This window comes from Solanum dulcamara, chromosome 1 (genome assembly GCF_947179165.1).
Source record: "Solanum dulcamara chromosome 1, daSolDulc1.2, whole genome shotgun sequence".
NCBI lineage: Eukaryota > Viridiplantae > Streptophyta > Magnoliopsida > Solanales > Solanaceae > Solanum > Solanum dulcamara.
Window position 1 is genome coordinate 75929044 of NC_077237.1, and position 19019 is coordinate 75948062.

At 30.7% G+C, this 19019-nt stretch overlaps 1 protein-coding gene across 1 annotated transcript; it reads left to right on the forward strand.

Annotated features, from left to right (window-relative positions):
* The first annotated feature begins 15657 nt into the window (after positions 1-15657).
* Positions 15658-17029, forward strand: LOC129902205 (uncharacterized). Its single transcript, XM_055977340.1, has 3 exons — positions 15658-16042; positions 16252-16484; positions 16573-17029. The coding sequence occupies exons 1-3, from the start codon at positions 15739-15741 to the stop codon at positions 16849-16851; spliced, it is 816 nt and encodes a 271-aa protein (XP_055833315.1). The 5' UTR covers positions 15658-15738; the 3' UTR covers positions 16852-17029.
* The last annotated feature ends 1990 nt before the right edge of the window (positions 17030-19019 follow it).

Here is a 19019-nt window from a genome sequence, read left to right on the forward strand (position 1 = left end):
ATGATGATCCTAAGACGGACGGGTACTGTAGGAATTTCAGGCCTGGGCTGTGACTGCAAGAAACTTGGGCTTGGCGCCGCAGTGGTGCGATACGCCACTATCGCGCCAGGAACAAGCCTCAGTAGTTTAGTTCCTGGCGCGATGCGCTACTAGGAGATGTGCAGGATTTTCAAGCCTATTTTCCAAAACCCAAAAAAATTGGGCTTGGCGTTGTAAAGGCGCGATGCGCCATTATCGTGCCATATAACAGCCTCAGTAGTTTGGTCCTTGGCGCGATGCGCCACTATTAGATGTACAGGTTTTAAGCCTAAATTTGGCTTGGCACCGCAGTAGCGCGACGCGCTACTATCACGCCAAGAGCATTTTTAGCCTGTTTTCTAGATTTTTGAGAAAGGGCAATTTGGATATTTCCCCAAATTATAAATACACCATCCTTGGACGTTTTGGGACTATTTTTCAGCCCTTTGTCTCTCTCTGAAAGCCCTAATATTTTCCCTCTTCTTCTTCTTCTTCTTCATCTTCTTCTTCTTCTTCTTCTCCAAATCTTTCTCCAACAAGAAGTGCCTCCAAGAGCTTCAAGATTCAAGCTTTCTATTAGACCCAACATCAAGGTTTTATTCAAGTCTTCACTAAGGTATGTAAGGCTAATCTAAAATATGGATTGAGTTCTTTCATATGCTCGTAGATGTGTTGGATAGGAGTTGTGAAAGAGTTGAACCTTCTAGGGAGGTTTTCTTGAAAGTTTTCCTAAACTATAGAATGTTTTTAGATACTATTGGTTGATTGATGATTTTAATGACTTGAGTTACTAAATAGTTAACTTTCATATTATTGACTACAAATGTATCTTTGTACATAGATTTATAGATATTGATGATATTCTTGAGTTGAGTTTTGTTGGGAGTATGGGTTCATATTTCATTCACATGAACCCAAGATAAGATTTCTTTGTCATAATTATCTTAAGGTTGAGATGGATGGTTTTGTGTATATGTGTATTGATTGGAATGAAAAGAATGAATTGGATAGTTAAAAATGTCCTTTCGCTTCTATAAATTAAACATAGGACTAAAATAAGGATTTTTTGAGTAGATGTTTGGCGATTGATGTGATGATGATATTTGACAATGATGTGATGATAATGTTTGATGATAATGATGATAATTTGATGATAATGTTTGATGATGATGATGTGATGATGATGTTTGCTGATGATGATGTGATGATGATGTTTGATGATGATGTAAATTGTGATTATTTAATATATGTAGAATGATTGATGAAGAGATTATGTTGATGAGGATGTTGTGTGATGAAGTGGATTGGATTCTAATGTGATTATGTGTATGTGATTTGCATAATTTGAGTTGATTGGAGTCTTATGAATATTTTGAAAATAAATGACCTTTTGAGAAGGAGCTTTAAATAAAGAATGTGTGAACCTCTTTGCATAAACTATTTATACACTATTTTGAGTCTAAAGAATGATTATTTTCATCTATGATTTAAAAAGAGTTTAAGCACGAGTTGAGTTTGAAAAGTCTTTTAATTATTTTTGAACACGAGTATTTTGAGTATAAATGAGTTGAGCATTTCTACTTTAAAAATGTCGATTTTTGAGATTGAGTTGAGGTTGTATAAATTTTAAAGAGAAGAGTTTGATGATTTGAGATGAGTCGATTTGAAAGAAGGTCCAATGAGGCCAGATTTGAGTTGAGTTTTGAAAAGAGTCCAATGAGACTAAATGAGTATTTTGAGTATCTTACTCACTTGATAGATATGAGCATATTGAGTCTTGGAAGGAGTATCGAGCACCGAATTAGGTAAGAGTATAGTCCATACTCGAACCAATAAACTACGCCGCCACACGTAGGAGGGGATGGAACCGTTAAAGTCAGATGTTTCCCATTTTATTGTCCTGACATTATAGGACTTGGTTGGATTAGATCCATGATTGGTTGATTTGTCCATACCCTGGAAAGGTATGAATGGATGAGGTAACAACGTCGGTTTTTTGTACTATCACTCGCTCATATGGTAATGATTGTCGGTTAGAGAAACTCTCAATTGAATGGATTGTGCTTGATATGATTGGCTTGATTGTGATTATGGATGTTTGAGTTGAATTGTAAAACATTGCATAATTTAATTTGCATATTTATTGAGTTGAGTCCTTTGAGTTGATTGTTGAGCTGATGGTATATGATTGGACAGGGTTAGACAAATTATGATTAGATTGTACATGATTTGGTTGGATATGTGATAGGATTGGATTAGAGGATATATGATTGACTTCGAATTAACGGTATATGATTGGAGTAGATCGGATGATATATGATTAAATTGGATTGAATGATTTAATTGAATTGTATCGTACATGATTAGACTGGATTGGATGGTTTAGGATTGGTCTCTGCCTAACTGCGTTCTTACTTTAGATTTATGATACTTTGATTGAGTCTCTCTTATCTTTCTGATTTTGAGATATTTGAACCGATGTTATTCTTCCTTGAGGTATGTTTCATTCTGCCATATTACATACTCGTACATTCCATGTACTGACATCCATTTGGACCTGCATCATTTTATGATGCAAAAATAGGTTTAAGAGATCGCCAATAGGAGCACCATTGAGGACCTATTCACACTCAGCGTATTGGTGAGTCCTCCCTTACATTTAGAGGACACCCTTATGTTATTCTTGCGTCGAGTTAGCCCTTTCATTTTGATTTGAGGTAGCCATGAACATGTCATTAGCACCATTTAGATAGTAGTGATAGAGGATTTATATACTAGATAGTGATGGGTCGATTGAGTATTTCGTTCCTTGAATTATTCTTGTCAAACTATGGGCGTATCAACCTAAGGGAGTGACATAAGTTTGGCATGATCAATGGAAGAGTAAAAGAGGTAGACATTTGATTGGGAAGAGTTCAAAAGTACTTTTATTTACTGGTTCTTTCCTTTAGAATTGAGGAAAGCTAATATGAAAGAATTCATCAACTTGGGACAAGATTATATGAGTGTGAGGGATTATGCCCTCAAGTTCACTAAGTTGTCAGAATATGCTCTTTTTATGGTTTTCGATCCAAGAACTCGAATGAACAAGTTTGTTTTGGGTGTGTCGTACTTGGTGGTTAAAGAAAGTAGAATAGCTATGCTAATAAAAGAGATGAACATTTCAAGGCTCATGACATATGATGAGCAAAACGAGGTGAAGAATTTAGTAAGTCAGGTAATGGTGGTCGTCCTCAATTTTGCCAAACGTACTCTAGCCAGCATTCTTCATATTGTCTCTGTATTCAATATAGTAAAATAAAAATACTTTTAAGATGAAAATAAATTAAACTATTCGAGTCCATGAAAATCACTGTGTGTCCTTAAGGAATTTAATCGCTCACTGTAACCGAGGTTATGGATTATTTTCTACCAGAATTAAACGGATAACCTATTAAAGAAGTAGCGGTACCTCAAACTTCAATAATTTCAGCAAACTCAAAAGTCATCAACAAAATCACACAAAGACTTAACTTTATTTGTAAGAAAATATATGCAGAAGAGGGAGAAATTTGATGTTAAAAATGAAACAAAAATCCTCTATTTATAGACAACAAAGGGTAGTGTGTACAAGTGCTTATTGTGCCTTATCGTAAAGGTCACAATCCTATGAAAAAAGCCACAACCCTTCGCAAAAATCACAACCTTTCAGAAAAGTCGCAACTCTTTAAAAATGTCACAACCCTTCGCAAAAGGTACAACCTTTCAAAGAGGACACAACCCTTTGAAAAAGGCACAACCTTTCAGAATGCTCACAACCCTTTAGAAAAGGCACAAGCTTTCATAAAGGTCACAACTCTTTATTTCCAATTCGCACCTTTGAAAAAGGCACAATCTTTCAGAATGCTCACAACCCTTTAGAAAAGGCACAACCTTTCATAAAGGTCACAACCCTTTATTTCCAATTCACACCTTTCAAACTCAACAAATGTGTGGGGAATGACTACTGTGAAAACTCATGCATAAAATTGTGTGATTCGTAAATAAGGATTAATTGCATCTGGATAAGTATATTTCCATTTGAACTTTCCATAGTGAACATATATCGGATATACTCGATCAATTGGTAGATTTGATATCTTTGAACCATCGAGCTTTTGTGTATACCTAGACAACATAAGTCACACAATTAACCCTTTAACTGCCTTTTGGTTCTCATTGTTTTGTTCGTTTCAGTCATGAACACTTCCCAGCTCATAAGTGCGTAAAGAACTTGCCAAACCAAATTCTCCTTGAAGAGGCTTACATTTCACATTTATATATGTGATTTCTAAATGTGTTATCCCATAAATACACCATTTGATATACCATGAATCAAACTTAGAAATTATTCAAAGGTCCTAGTGTTTTATCCTTGTTACAGAATATTATCTCATCATGAGAACGGACTGTAAAAACTTCATTGAATAAATCAGACTATATATTTGGTTTGAATAATATAGAAACTTCACCAATTTATTAAACACTCTATTTGAATGAATATTCCAACTTGAAGAGTATAAAAATTTCTTCAGGAATATTAAGGCTAAAAGATTTGAAGAATAGAAAACCATCATCGTTCACTAGAAATAATATTGTATTTTAGTTTCTGAAGATCAAAACCTCTTGATTTTCTACTCAGTATGAATTTGAAACTTATTTGAAGTCATAAAAACTTCTTCAGCATTCAAAGTTCATTCTGTTGATGGTTTGAAGAATATAAAAACTTCATTGTTAACTAGAAATAAGTTGTATAAAGATTAAGGGTCTGTTTGGAAAGCCGCCTAGTAATTGGAATTGGTGTAATTATCAGCCTAGTAATTACAATGACCTATTTATTTGCCAGAATGTAATTACAGTATAATTATAAGTGTACTATTTGGTTGCACAAGTTTAATCATAAGGTTATATAAAATTTTAAAAATAAAGTTAATCATTTAAAAATTATATTAGAGAAATAAGGACCTTTATAAATGGTATTAAATTAAATATTTAAGATATGTATTAATTAATAAACATATGTTCTTAACTAATATTATAAAAATAAATTTATTTATATTTTTTAAATCAGTAAATTATTAATTTAATTATAAAAACTAAAAGTATAAGATTTTTATGAACAACATGAAATGTATGTTTGAAAAAATATTAATATTATAAATATAATGTCATAAAATTATTAAAACATTTGACAAAAAAATAATCTATCAAGTTTAACTATAAAATAAATAGTTTGCAATGTGAAATATCAAGTCAATACTACTAAAATAAATTAAATTGAAAATATGGCATAAATTGTAAATTCAAAACAAAAAATTTAACATAATACTCTTATATGAAATTTTAACACAACGTACATAAATATGATTTAAAAGAAAAGAAAAACATAAGTCAATAACCTTATTTAATAATTAAGTCTACTTTAATTTAAAAATTAGAATACTAACAGAATTATGCAAATAAAAAAATAGAATAAAAAATAAATTAATAATATGAAAAATTGCATGGAATCATATGAAAAAGTAAAGGTTGAAAAGGAGAAGGAAATGAAATATAAATAATATAAAATATAAAATACATTTTTCAGAAAATATTAAAATAATAAAAACAATTTTATAAATAATACAAATAAAAATAAATTAAAATTAAAAAATATAAATATCAATAAAAGAAGAATTGTAAAAAGTTTCATGTAATTACATGGTGTAATTACACCAATTCCTTAGCCTCCATTGGGAATTGAAGAGTGTAATTACTCTTCTTCAATTAAACTCAATTCCTCTCTTACCAAGTAATTGCTAGGTCTACCAAACATGTTGAAGAATGTAATTACACCAATTACAACAAATCTCAATTACATGGTGGCTTTCCATCAAATGGTTATAGAAAAAAAATATGTGAAAAATTATTTTCAAATAATTGAAAAATATTTTTTAGATCGTATTTAAAATGTGGGGTTCTTTGCTTGTGTAAATACAAAATTAGACTTAGTGTCTAATTTATATTTGGAAGCACAAGATATGAATTCAATGACATTCTTGTATTATGTTAGACCCACCAAACACTTGAGTATATTTGATATTATGGTTGTTGAGTTTCTCTTTTACTAGTTCGGATAGTTTCGTTTCTTTTCATCTTAAAAGTATTTTTGTTTTACTATATTGAATACAGGGACAACAAGCTTAAGGAATTTAATTTATTCACCGTACCTGAGGTTATAGATTATTTCCTCCTAGGATAAAACAGATAATCTATTAAAGAAGTAGCGGTACCTCAAATTCAATAATTTCAACAAACTCAAAAATCAACAACGAAATCATACAAAGACTCAACTTTGTTTGTAAGAAAATATATGCAGAAGAATGAAGAAATTTGATGTTAAAAAATGAGAGAAAAATCATTTATTTATAGACAACAAAGGATAGTGTGAACAAGTGTTTATTGTGTCTTATCAGAAATGTCACAACCCTTTGAAAAAGTCATAAGCCTTCGCAAAAGTCACAACCTTTCAAAGAAGTCCCAACTTTTCAAAAATTCACAACTCTTCTCAAAAGTCACACCCTTTCAGAAAGGACACAACCCTTTGAAAAAGTAACAACCTTTAGAACGGTCACAATCCTTTAAAAAAGGCATAACCTTTCGTAAAGGCCACAATTTTTTATTTCTCATTTACGTCTTTCAAACCCAGCACTTCAAACACTCTGGCTTCAAAGTTCAACAAAATAAGGTGTCTCACCTAAGCCTCAATGAGGAGCTCTGAGTGGTCAACCCATTCCCCCATGCAAGAAGTGCGGGAAAAAGCATCTAGGAGAATTCAAATGTCTAGCGGGGTTCGGATGCTTGCTTTGATTGCGGTAAGACGGGTCACCAAGCAAATATCGTAAAAAAATATGATTAATTAACAATAATTAATCTTATTCTGTTTCAAAGTAAATATCTAACACCAAATACAAGTCATTGGGGCAGCCAACTAAAAAAGGAAAAAAAATCGTAGTTCATCACAGTTTTCCACTCTATTAATTATGACCAATATATTATTCTGTGTCAATAGTATATGTTACACAATTTTCCACTCTGTTAGTCCCCAGTCTTCTTTCTCCCTTTCACTTACTTAAATAAATGTATTACTTAGCCGCCTTCTGTTCCACAAACCAAACCTTATTTTGTAGTTAAATTAATATCTTAAAGTCAAACACTAATGTAGATAGAGAAAACTTTTGAAACGTGGATCTTGCCTTGGGGACATAAACAATTAATGGGACTTCGTTGAAGTCTTGTATTATTTCATCTTATTAATTTATTTGGTTTGATTATTTGATTGTGTGCTAATTAATTAATCTACTAATCAAACATATAATGTTCCCCATCAATTAAAAGGAATATAAAAATAAGGAGTAGAGTAAATTAAAGTCAAGTAAGACGACTATGATTGATGAAGAGAATTTTATTGTTTTGCAAGAGGAAATTTCAAATAAACCTCTTAAGTCGGTTGGGTCGGGTCATATCAGTCCACTAATTTTTTTGCCTACTGAATATCAGGCTGAGCCGGGCCGATTTATACCTTTACTGGGTCAGGTCGGTCCAAGTCCAATAGTGAAAAAATCTTAAACAGTTCGGCCATGATTCATTAAGGATATAGTGTCCGGGCCTAATAGGTCGGATCGGGTTGGCCCTGTTGAGCTTTAATTATTTTTTTTGCGGCGTTTACGTATTTGAAAATTTGAGTCAATCATCAATATAGTTTATTGTTATCTATTTAATTTAGAAGTAATTATAACAATTTATATACTCACAATATACTATCTATTATAGTGATATACTTAATTATATATTATGTATATACTTATTAGGGTTGTACAGGACAAATCGATAAATCGCATCAAACCAATAAACCGAATCAAACCGGAAAAAAAACTCGACTAGTGGTTTGGTTTGACTTGGTTTGGTGTTTGAAAAAAACCCGACTATTATAGAGTTGGTTTGGTTTTAACTAAAAAAAGTCAAACCGAACCCAAACCGACCCGATTATAGATATACTACTTTTAAATTATGTTATACATAAATATATTTATTAAAATATAATATATATATATATATATATATATATATATATATATATATATATATATATATATATATATATATATACTTACAATGTATATCTAATATACTCACAATATATTATCTATTACTTACATTATATATTTATATACTTACAATGTATATCTAATATACTCACAATATACTATCTATTACTTACATTATATATTATATATACTTACAATGCATATCTAATTTACTCACAATATATTATCTATTTTAATAATATACTTACACTATATTATATATACTTTCAATGTATATCTAATATACTCACAATATATTATCTATTACTTATATTATATATTTATATACTTACAATGTATAACAAATATACTCATAATATGTTATCTATTATAATAATATATTTTCAAGTATTGAAATCTTATAGTGACTATAAATTTAATTTTTCTTATATGATTATGTAAAGTAAAAAAATTATTTAATTGAATCATATAAAATTTATAGGGAAAAAAATTAAGAATCGGAAAGACTCAATGAGTCTTTGATTTTATTAATATATTGATAAAAATTAAAATATACAAGTTACAAACTTACAATTAGTTGTATATAATAATTGTAACTTCCACATATTTCGAATTATTTTATCCAATTCATCTATATTAACATTAACAGAAATTGGCTCATAATTTTCAAAATCAATTACTCCGTAATTTGGCCTAACTTGTGCCGAAGTACGAGATAGAGGAACAGTATGACTAGGGATAGCATTATCAAGTAAATTGATATAATGATTATATAATGTTTGAATATAATCATTTGTAGCACTCATCGCCTTAAACATACTAGGATCTTCATCTTATTAAATTTCTATAGAAGTATATATAAGGAGAACACATTCAGACATAGTATTAAATTTCATATACGAATTTAACATAGCACCTATTAAATAAATAGGAGGAATAGAAAAAAAATATTTAAGCTTTTCTATCATTTCAGTAACAGCTTCTTTGTAATTATCTTTTTTTATATATTTTATAAGCAATACAAAAATTTTGGCTAAATAAGCTAAAATATTAGAAATAGTAGGATAATAAACACTAGAAAATTCAAGAGTAGCCAAATAAATTTTTTCTAAAAATATAACAACATTATTAATTTTAGTCCAATCAGATTATTTCAACATGACTTCGGAAAATTTATATGCATATTGATTAAAAGTTGTAGTTATAGGGGCTTTATAAATATTATAAGTCTTTAAAAAATTATAGGTCGAATTTCACCTAGTCTCAATTTCTTCGTGCATTAATCTTGGTCTAAGATTATTTTCCTCGCATTTTCTTTTAAATTATTTAAGTCTAGATTTTTTATTATTTCATTGAATAAAAACAACTGCATGCCTAATTTTTTCAATTGTTGGCCCAAAAAAATAAAGTTCATTTTTTATAATTAAATTATATATATGAAAAGCGTATCTAATATGAAAAATATCTTCTAAATAGGGAAAAACTCAGTTTTCAAAGAATTAATAGCAGCGGTATAGTTAGATGCATTATCAAAAGAAATACATAAAACTGTGTTGAAGACCAAAATATTTTGCAACCATTGATATAGAATCAGAAATAAATTGTGCATTATGTTTTACTGTTTTCATCATAGTGAATGCTAAAATACGTTTTTGCATAATAAAATCACTATCTATCCAATAACAAGTAACAGTTAAATAATCATTTTTCTTTATAGCACGACCAAGATTAGAAGTAAGTGAAACTCTAAATGGAAGATTTGTTAATAACCAATGTAAATAATATGCATATTGTCCTTGAAGTCTAAAAATATCTGATCTACAGGTACTTCTATGAATACCGTTAAACATGGATTATAAATTGATTGTATATAATGAATAAAAGTATCAGAAGAAGCAAATGAAAAAGATAGAGAATCCACAACTATCATTTTCTTTATTTCTTCACGGTTCCTCATTTTATTATACGTCCCCGTTAATTTTTCAGTTTGTGGGTTTATTCTATCTTGAACTGGCCCAGTAGCACCCCCTATTCGTTCTTTCCAATCAGGATGCTCATTATCTAGATGTCTAGTCAATTGACCCGTTCTACCGCTATTACCCACAGTTTTATGCTCAATTTTTTTTTGACATTTTTTACATTGAACTTTAGTTGTTCCGACTATGCGTTCAAAATAATGTATACTAAACTAATTTTTTTCTTTCTTTTATAGGCCGTGGAGGAAGATTAACAGTTGTAGATTGAGCATTACCTATATCTACCTCAGGACTAGTTGGTGTAACAGTTACATCATTATTATTATCTTGTTCTATTTCTACTTCAAATTCATTTGGTTTTTCTATACCGTAAGTTTTTTTATATTTATTTTCATTCATATCATGTGCACCTACACTTATTTCTCCAAATTTACTAGATGGTGTTTCAGGCATATGAGAATAATTTCTACTTGCACTACCTCTACCGGAAGTACTTTTTTTCTTACTATCACTACCTCCGCCGGAACACAATTTTTTAACACTTTTACCTAAATATTTTAATCTATCCATTATGCAAATTAAACTAATAAAAATTATAAACACAAATTAAATATACTAGAATTAATTTACTAATTAAAAGCAAGAGAAGGAACGATTATACCAAACTGCCGAATCAAACAAAGAATCGTAAAATTGATGAAATGTTGAACACTTGAAAGTTGAAAATTTTCACCTGATGTTGTTTATTGCACAAAATAATAAAAGATTGATATCACTTTAAGAGAGAATTGAGAAATTGAGAGAGAATTGAGAGAATTAAATGATTGTTGGTGGGGAAAATGATTAAATGTTGTAAGTATTTATAGAAAAAAATTAACTAATAATTTTTTATTTTTTATTTTTAAAAAAGGCCATTTTCGGCCAATTTTCAGAAAATGGCCATTGGGCCCAACGGGCACTTTTCTGAAAAGTGGCCCAACGGCCAAATCTCAAAAAAAAAATTAAAAAAATTATCGGGCTGGTGGACTGGTGGGCCGGCTACCGGTCCCTTACCGAGCCGGTCTTATCGGCCCAGAACAAAAATTAGACCGAATCGACCCAATTTGTTTTTGGGTGGGCTAGTATCCAATCCAATCCCTACCGTGCAAGACTCTTAATGGGCTAAGAATTGTGCCACCGGGCCCATTTGACACCCTTAATTTCAAATGAAAGCTACAACACACAAATAGATATCCTTTCAATTTGACTTGTTTTTGATGTTTTTTCATTAAGTAAAGTTATCATTTACTCTAATATATTTGAATTATATAAATAGAGTTAGTTATCCATTCAAGTCTTCTTCTTCTATTATATATGAATTATATAAATAGTTAATTTTTTACCTAAAAGATGGTGTAAATGAGGGTACACATTATTTTATTGAATTGAGTCCATACTGAGAATTATAGAGGAAAAAGAATTATCTCCATATGCTTCAGTTGGGTATGCAAACAAAAGACCGTCATTGGTCGTTGAAATAAAAAGAAGCTATGAGAAAATACTTTTAATTGTGTGGGAATTTTTGGGAAAAACAAATCGTACTGATTTAGTCCAAAAGAAATGGTATCAAACTATATTAAAAGAGGAATTTTCACAAATATATAGCGCCACTTTGGTGCTGATTTGCTGTAATAGCTATACTTTTGATAATTAAGATACATGACAACAATTTTGAAATTTACGATGTATTTCAGATATAATTTTTTAAAATTCGCATCGTATATATTTCAGATACAATTTTTTGAAATTTATGTTATATCACTGGTACAATAATTTTTTAGTATTTATTCACTCAATTTAATTGGATACACTGTATCAATATATTTTCTCAAAGGGATTAACAAAAGTACTTAATTTTATGGATACACTTTCTCGATTTACTGGAAACAACCGAAAAATATTTTAGATACAATATTCATATGGAGGGATTAATGAAGTACTAAATTTCACTGGATACTCTTATACAACTCAAATCCTTTACAGCCCAAAAAATATTCAGATACAACTTCGAAAATCACTAGATTTCTAGATACAACGAAAAAATAAATAAATTCAAATACACACATCTTCAATTTATCTACATCTTTAAAAAATCACAAGATATAAGCAACAATTCAGCATAGCAGACTGAGCAATGACAATCACAGAAGAGATCGAGCAAGGTCATCGAAAAATGGTGCAAATTAAATCCAAAGCAATCATAACTTCAATATAAACGATAATAAGTACAATTCCCAAGAACTGGTGATACAAGTACAAGAGCAAGTAAGATATGAAATTATAAGTCTGAATACTACAAGCTGTGTGAAAAGAAGGAAGCAAACAAATCATAAAATAGAACTACAATACAGTACTTCCAAATAAGAGCAGCTCATCCTAAACTCCAACAAGTATCCTCGAGTCCGATGATGAATCAATCGCCATATAAACCTGGAGTTGAACCTACATGCAAAATGTGCAACAAGTATAGAATGAGTACAAAAAATATGTACTCAACAAACATCAATGATCTATCATTTTCTATAAGAGATGGCAAAGGATGGCCCTAACACTGTTATTCTCCACATTTGGTTAGTTATAAGGAAATGACCAAGGTAGAAGCAATATAAAAAATCAACTAATATCATAGAATTGCACGATAAGTATCAACTCTAGCATACCAACTATCTCAAACCTATCAACTTTGAGTTGGCTAGGATCTTGGTCATGCTTAGGTACCTAGAAATCATGTTTTAGGTTTATTTCGGATGCTTTCGAGAACTTGTGAGTATGTTTTTCAATTTCACTTTATCACTCCAACACTCAAAGGAGATATGGAATGTGATGATGATGAAATGAAATTCAATAAGTAGGACCTGACCAGAAACCTGTATACACCCACTTCCTATATCTGATATAGACATGACTCATGGTGAACTTGTGAGGTTCATATATACGGACCCTATATCGGACAACTCTAATGAAACACACTGAATGCAACACCTTGTACCAAATAAATCCTACATACTGTGAATATTCTAGGTGATTTGTTTATCGAGATTTAACATTTCACCTCCTCAATGTCAATGTGCATGAGATGTAATACCAATACAAACAAATCCTATATCAAATTCAATCCTCCGCATAGATATGGACGAATTTATATACATAAATTGGTATAATATTATTTGGTGGCAAAAAAGTGTCTCATATATTGGTATAATAGATAAATTCCGCTGACAAAGAAGTGATGCTTAAGTCTATTCTTCCTGCTATTCCTTCATATGCATTGTCATATTTTCCATTTCCATATAGCTTATGTAAGAAGATTACAATTATTTTCTCTGATTCTTGGTTGGGGCTAAATGAGGAAAAAAGAAAAGTGCCTTATGAAAATTGGCAGAAGCTTTGTAAGCAAATTCTAAGGGAGGTCTTGATTTTAGAGAACTAGTTTTTTAACAAGGCATTGTTTGCTAAACTTTCTTTGAGGATTTTAACCCAATAAGATTTTTTACTTCATAAGATACTAAAAAATAAATACTTCCCAAACACTTCTTTCCTTAATGCAAGATGTCTCTCTTCGAGTTCTTGGATTTGAAAAAACATCATTTGGGATGAGATTTAATTATTGAAATAAGGAATTAGATGGAAAGTTGGAGATGAAAACAACGTTAAGATTTGGACTAATCCACTGACTCCTAGTTCAACTGATTTTAAACCCTTCCAAGGACAAACACCAGTCAACTTACAGTTGTGATCAAAGAAATCATATATGAAATAGTCACGACCTTCATTATTATTTTTATCCTAATGATACTAATACTATTTGGTCCAGCTCATTATCTATTACAGAAACTTCGGGCAAAATTATGTGACATTATACCAAATTAGGTAAGTACGAGGTTAGGTTATCATTTAGCCAAAGATCTTGCTCATTGTAGTAAGAGACTAATAATAGGCCTCAAGTCAGCTGTCATTCTTTCTCAAAACCTTGAATATATTATTTTATGGTCAACGAAAATAAATATTAATATAAATAATTTCTTAGAAAATGCATTCTTAATATCTAACCAGTTCATGCAAACGTTTGCAACAGATTGACTTATATTTGTGTTGCTTGTAAGGTGTGAAGTTTAGAAACAGAAATAATTGAACATGTATTTTTCATGTATTTGAAAGCTTCGCTAGAGTGGAAATTGTGTCCTATCAACTGGACGAATTTAGAAAATACTTTTGAATTTTCAAGGTGGTGGAATAATTTGTTTCGCAATACATGATTTCAGTACCTTAATTTTTTTCAACTACTAAGATTAAGTGTTTCTATCTTATGAAAAATGTGGAAAGCTAGAGGTTCTCTTTGCTATAAATCTAATGACATTGTTAATTAGGATTATTTGATTTTCATGAATATAATGATGCGTTGGTAGCTTCAATAGTTTTGCCTTGCACGTCTAATTGGATTCATGCTGAAAATATTATGATGCCATAAGATGGGATTGTTATTTTTAGAGATGCCGGCTTATAGTTGAAAAGGGAGAAAGCAGGCTTTGGAATGATGTCATTTGTTTCATGTCTTTTGGTACCCCTATTCAATTTATAGGGAAGTCCATAACTACTAAAGCACTGGCAATTTGTCATGCATGGGAAAGAGTACTACAGGTCAAATATACTTTCAAATGCAAAAAATATTACAATTTCTTGGGAAATATAAACCACCTGTGAGGATATATTGAGAATGATGATTTCCTCTGAAGGTATCAACTTTGTTTATATCCCCGTGCATGACATGTGGTAGCTGATAATCTAACCAAGTTTTCTGCTTTTATATAGGATTTCTTGGGAGTCTAATTTTCCAAGTTGAGTTGCAAATGATGTTCTAGCATCTTACGGACATTCAAGTCATATAGATGTTTACTTGAAAAAATATCCCTTTGTCTTTTATTTTTAATCCATTCGAAAAAAATATCACATTTTTATATAGTTAAATCAAAAATTCTTTTACTCTTAATAAACTGATTTATAATTACAAAAATAATTAATAAGTGTATTAAATCAAAAATTCTAAAAATCTTCCTTCTTTTTATTAAATTTTATGTTAAATTAAATGGTCTCACCAACAAATTTAAATGGAAACGGAGGGAGTAGGAAACTCAGGGGATGTAAAGTGCATAAACATGAAGAACACAAGGGTCCACACACCGTGGAATTTCAACAAAGGAGGCCATATTCTTGGTCCACATCCCGTGGAATTTCAACAAAGGAGGCCATAATATTCTTGGTGGCTTCATCGACTATATATTATATTGTCGCCGTAGCATGATTAAAATTTTGATGGAGTGGTTTGAAAAGTAAATAAATAAAAAAGTCAAATAAAATTTAAAATTTATTATATATATATAAATATGATTTTAATTATGTATAAATAATGTAATTTTTTTTGTTAATAGGAATTCAATTGGCCCTGACTCCGCACCTATCAATACGTTCCTTCTAGTTTTATCATTATTATAATAACTAAAATTTAACCTTACTTTCAATACATGTACTCCCTGCATATATAACTCTCTGGATCATACTAGTATTTCATTTCTAACTCCAATATTTTAGATAACTAGAGTAAAATGGAGACATGGAAAGATCTGAGCGGAAAAGTAGTGATGGTGACAGGAGCATCGTCAGGAATTGGGCTAGAGTTCTGTCTCGATTTGGCCAAAGCCGGCTGCAGGATCGTTGCTGCTGCTCGTCGTGTTGACAAACTGAAATCTCTCTGCGACCAAATTAATAGTATTTCAGAAGGATCCCGGCGTGCAATCGCCATCGAGCTTGACGTTGCTGCCGATGGTGCTACTATTGAGTCCGCTGTACAAACAGCTTGGGATGCCTTCGGACGTATTGATGCTTTGGTCAACAACGCCGGCGTTAGAGGTACTTGAGTATAAACAATTAGAAAATTCTAAAAAGTTAGAAAAATAGATCGATTTTGAAAAAAAATTACATATGAAGTTTTTTAAAAAATTTGATTTACACCTCCATGTATTCTGAAGCCTCCCCTGCTTGAGTAGAAACACAATTAGGAAATTCTAAGCTACTCTATAGTTGCTAGAATTAATTTTGTGTATAATTATATTGTATAGGCAGTGTGAGCTCTTCAGTTGAATTGACTGAGGAGGAATGGAACAATACCTATAACACAAACCTCAGAGGGGCATGGCTGGTTTCGAAATATGTTTGTAGACGCATGAGCGATGCTAAACAGGGTGGAGGATCTGTTATTAACATCACTTCAATGGCTGGTCTAAATCGTATAGCAGTACCGGGGACTCTTGCTTACGCATCTTCAAAGATGGCTCTTGACATGGTCACTAAGGTACGTTAAACAAATGAATTGCCCTGTAATTTTGTTCTCTGTAATTAATGATACACTAATTAATTGCATTCAAATAATGGAACGGCAGATTATGGCGATTGAATTGGGAGGAGAGAATATCAGACTGAACTCGATATCGCCAGGAGTTTTCAAATCAGAGATAACAGAGAGCCTAATTCAACAAAAATGGTTCCATAATTTCCTTTTCAAAACCCTTCCTACTAGATATCTTGGGACAACAGATCCGGGCTTAACATCACTCATCCGATACTTAATTCATGATTCTTCTGAATACGTAACGGGCAATGTTTTCATCGTTGATGGTGGAGCTAGCTTACCAGGTGTCCCCATTTTCTCGTCACTCTAGAAAGAACTAGCTCATCAAGTTTAACCACAAATGGACATGTTACAGCAATACCATAATAATGTTGGTTTTTTCTCCTTGTGTTTCAGTTACTAGTATATTGTACTTTCAATTCTCGAAACAAGCACAAATGTATCTTAATACTCGGCGTAGTTTAGTATTATATTTTTACCTCCTGCTAGAGTGTGAGTTGGCTGGGTTTTTTTGATTAAAATCAAATAAACTTAATCTGTTTTTAATTTATTAAATTCAAAATCAAACAAAATATAATAGACATTTATCCTTTTTTTAAAAAAAAAAAAACAGTTTGGTTATCTTGAAGCAAGCGGAAATGTATCGCTCCAGAACTAATAGCACAATTAAAAGTCAAAATAAAAACTTTTGATGAAAAAATTTAAGATATTTAAAATTATTCATAAAAATGCTTTGATTTTTTCATTAAAACCAAAATCAAAATCAAATATTGAAGTAAGATGGTATGATAAAAATGCAGGTTTAGATAGTCATTTAATCCTGACTTCGCATCCTTCCCATCAAAAGATTAGTTATCTAAAACTCTAAACCAACGTAATCACTGAACCCTTTTATCACCAAGGAAGTACTAGTAATAGGATCGACAACGAATAATCTCTCTTTTTTTGTCTCGTATTCGATATATTCCTTGACGTCTTAATTTGAATTGGTAACATAAGACCCATTAAATAACGCTCTCTAATAATATATTATTTACAAAACTTAAACTCCAAATTTTTAATTAAAATTAATATAATTCTATTTATCCCAATTTTCTTCAATGAATGAGTTTGGATCCCCCCCCCCCCCCCCCAATCCCTCCAACAATCCTTCTCTATATCTCTCTTTTGACTTTTCATTTTCACCTTGTGAGTCACGGGACTCCTGTTGTAGTTTGCCACATCACAGCTGCAAGCGTGGCACCAACTCACTTGTGTCTCAACTCATTTCTCCGTGATATTATTTGATTAGACATAAATTTTATTAAAAAATAAAGAATTTTATATTTATGATTTAAAATAAATTTTAGATATTTTGTGATTATAAATAATTTAAATAAGTGTACAAAAAAATTAAGGTTACTCCCTCTATTTTGTATTCCCTCTATTTCATATTAATTGAATTTGTGAGACAATGTATATATATTAAGAAAAATATTTAAAGATATAATTTGAATAATAATTTTCACTATTATCATTTGTGAAATCATAAATATAACTTTGTAAGTAGTGTAATGTATCTCCTAGAAAGTATCAAACATCAATAAAAGGGCAAATATAAAATAAAAAAATCAAACATCCATCTTTGAACTTTGAACATGGTCAAAATATTTTTGGAAAAATTACACGCTTAAATTATTATGGCGATAAATTACATACATATATTACTTAAAAGTGAATTTATTTACCCCTAAAGCTGATGTTGCAAAATATATAAAAATATAGCGCGTTAGATTAAATTTAAAGTAAGAAAATTAAAAAAACAAAACCACCTCACCCTTCAAGCCTTTTCTTCTTCGCACCCACCCTCCTCTATCACACCCCACCCATTATCCTCTTCTTCTTCATTATTTATTTTTCATCACAATTCTTTATATTTAATCACAATCTCAAAGTGTGAGACAATGAAATAACATCGGAAAATCTCTTTGGCCACGGCCGTCGTCGCCGGTGAATCTTCAAATGTTTTTGGATCCTATCTATCCTACCTTTACTTTTCTCCATTTACTCCCCATTTTGAATCTTGATTATTTTTTTTCAAAATTCAGAAAGAAGAAGAAGAAATCTAGCTAAAATTCATAAAGAGTTGAACTTTAAGTTAATAGGGTTGATGAGAAAATCGAGATTCTTTTGTGAAAAATAAAAATTTGATGCTCTGTATTTGAATTTTTGATAATGACGGCGGTGATATTTTGTGGTGGGTGATAAAAAAGAAGAAGAAGAAGAATTGAAGGTGATATAGTGACGGTGAAGAACAAAGAATAGATAGTGAAGGTGGCCGGACATAATTTTTCCGATGAGATGAGAGATAAAGTGGGTGGAATTTAGTGATGAATAAGATATATTTATTAGAAATTTTAATAATTAATTAGAAATTAATTAGTGTATAATATAGTTAACAAAAGAAAAATTAATTAATAAAGAAAAGAAAACAAAAAA

What these genes read in the sequence shown, in the direction of transcription:
- LOC129902205 (XM_055977340.1), top strand. Translation starts at nt 15,739, where the DNA reads ATGGAGACATGGAAAGATCTGAGCGGAAAAGTAGTGATGGTGACAGGA. An exon ending in CAACAACGCCGGCGTTAGAG is followed by an intron (nt 16,043 to 16,251) that starts GTACTTGAGTAT and finishes TATATTGTATAG; the next exon opens with GCAGTGTGAGCTCTTCAGTT. An exon ending in CTCTTGACATGGTCACTAAG is followed by an intron (nt 16,485 to 16,572) that starts GTACGTTAAACA and finishes ATGGAACGGCAG; the next exon opens with ATTATGGCGATTGAATTGGG.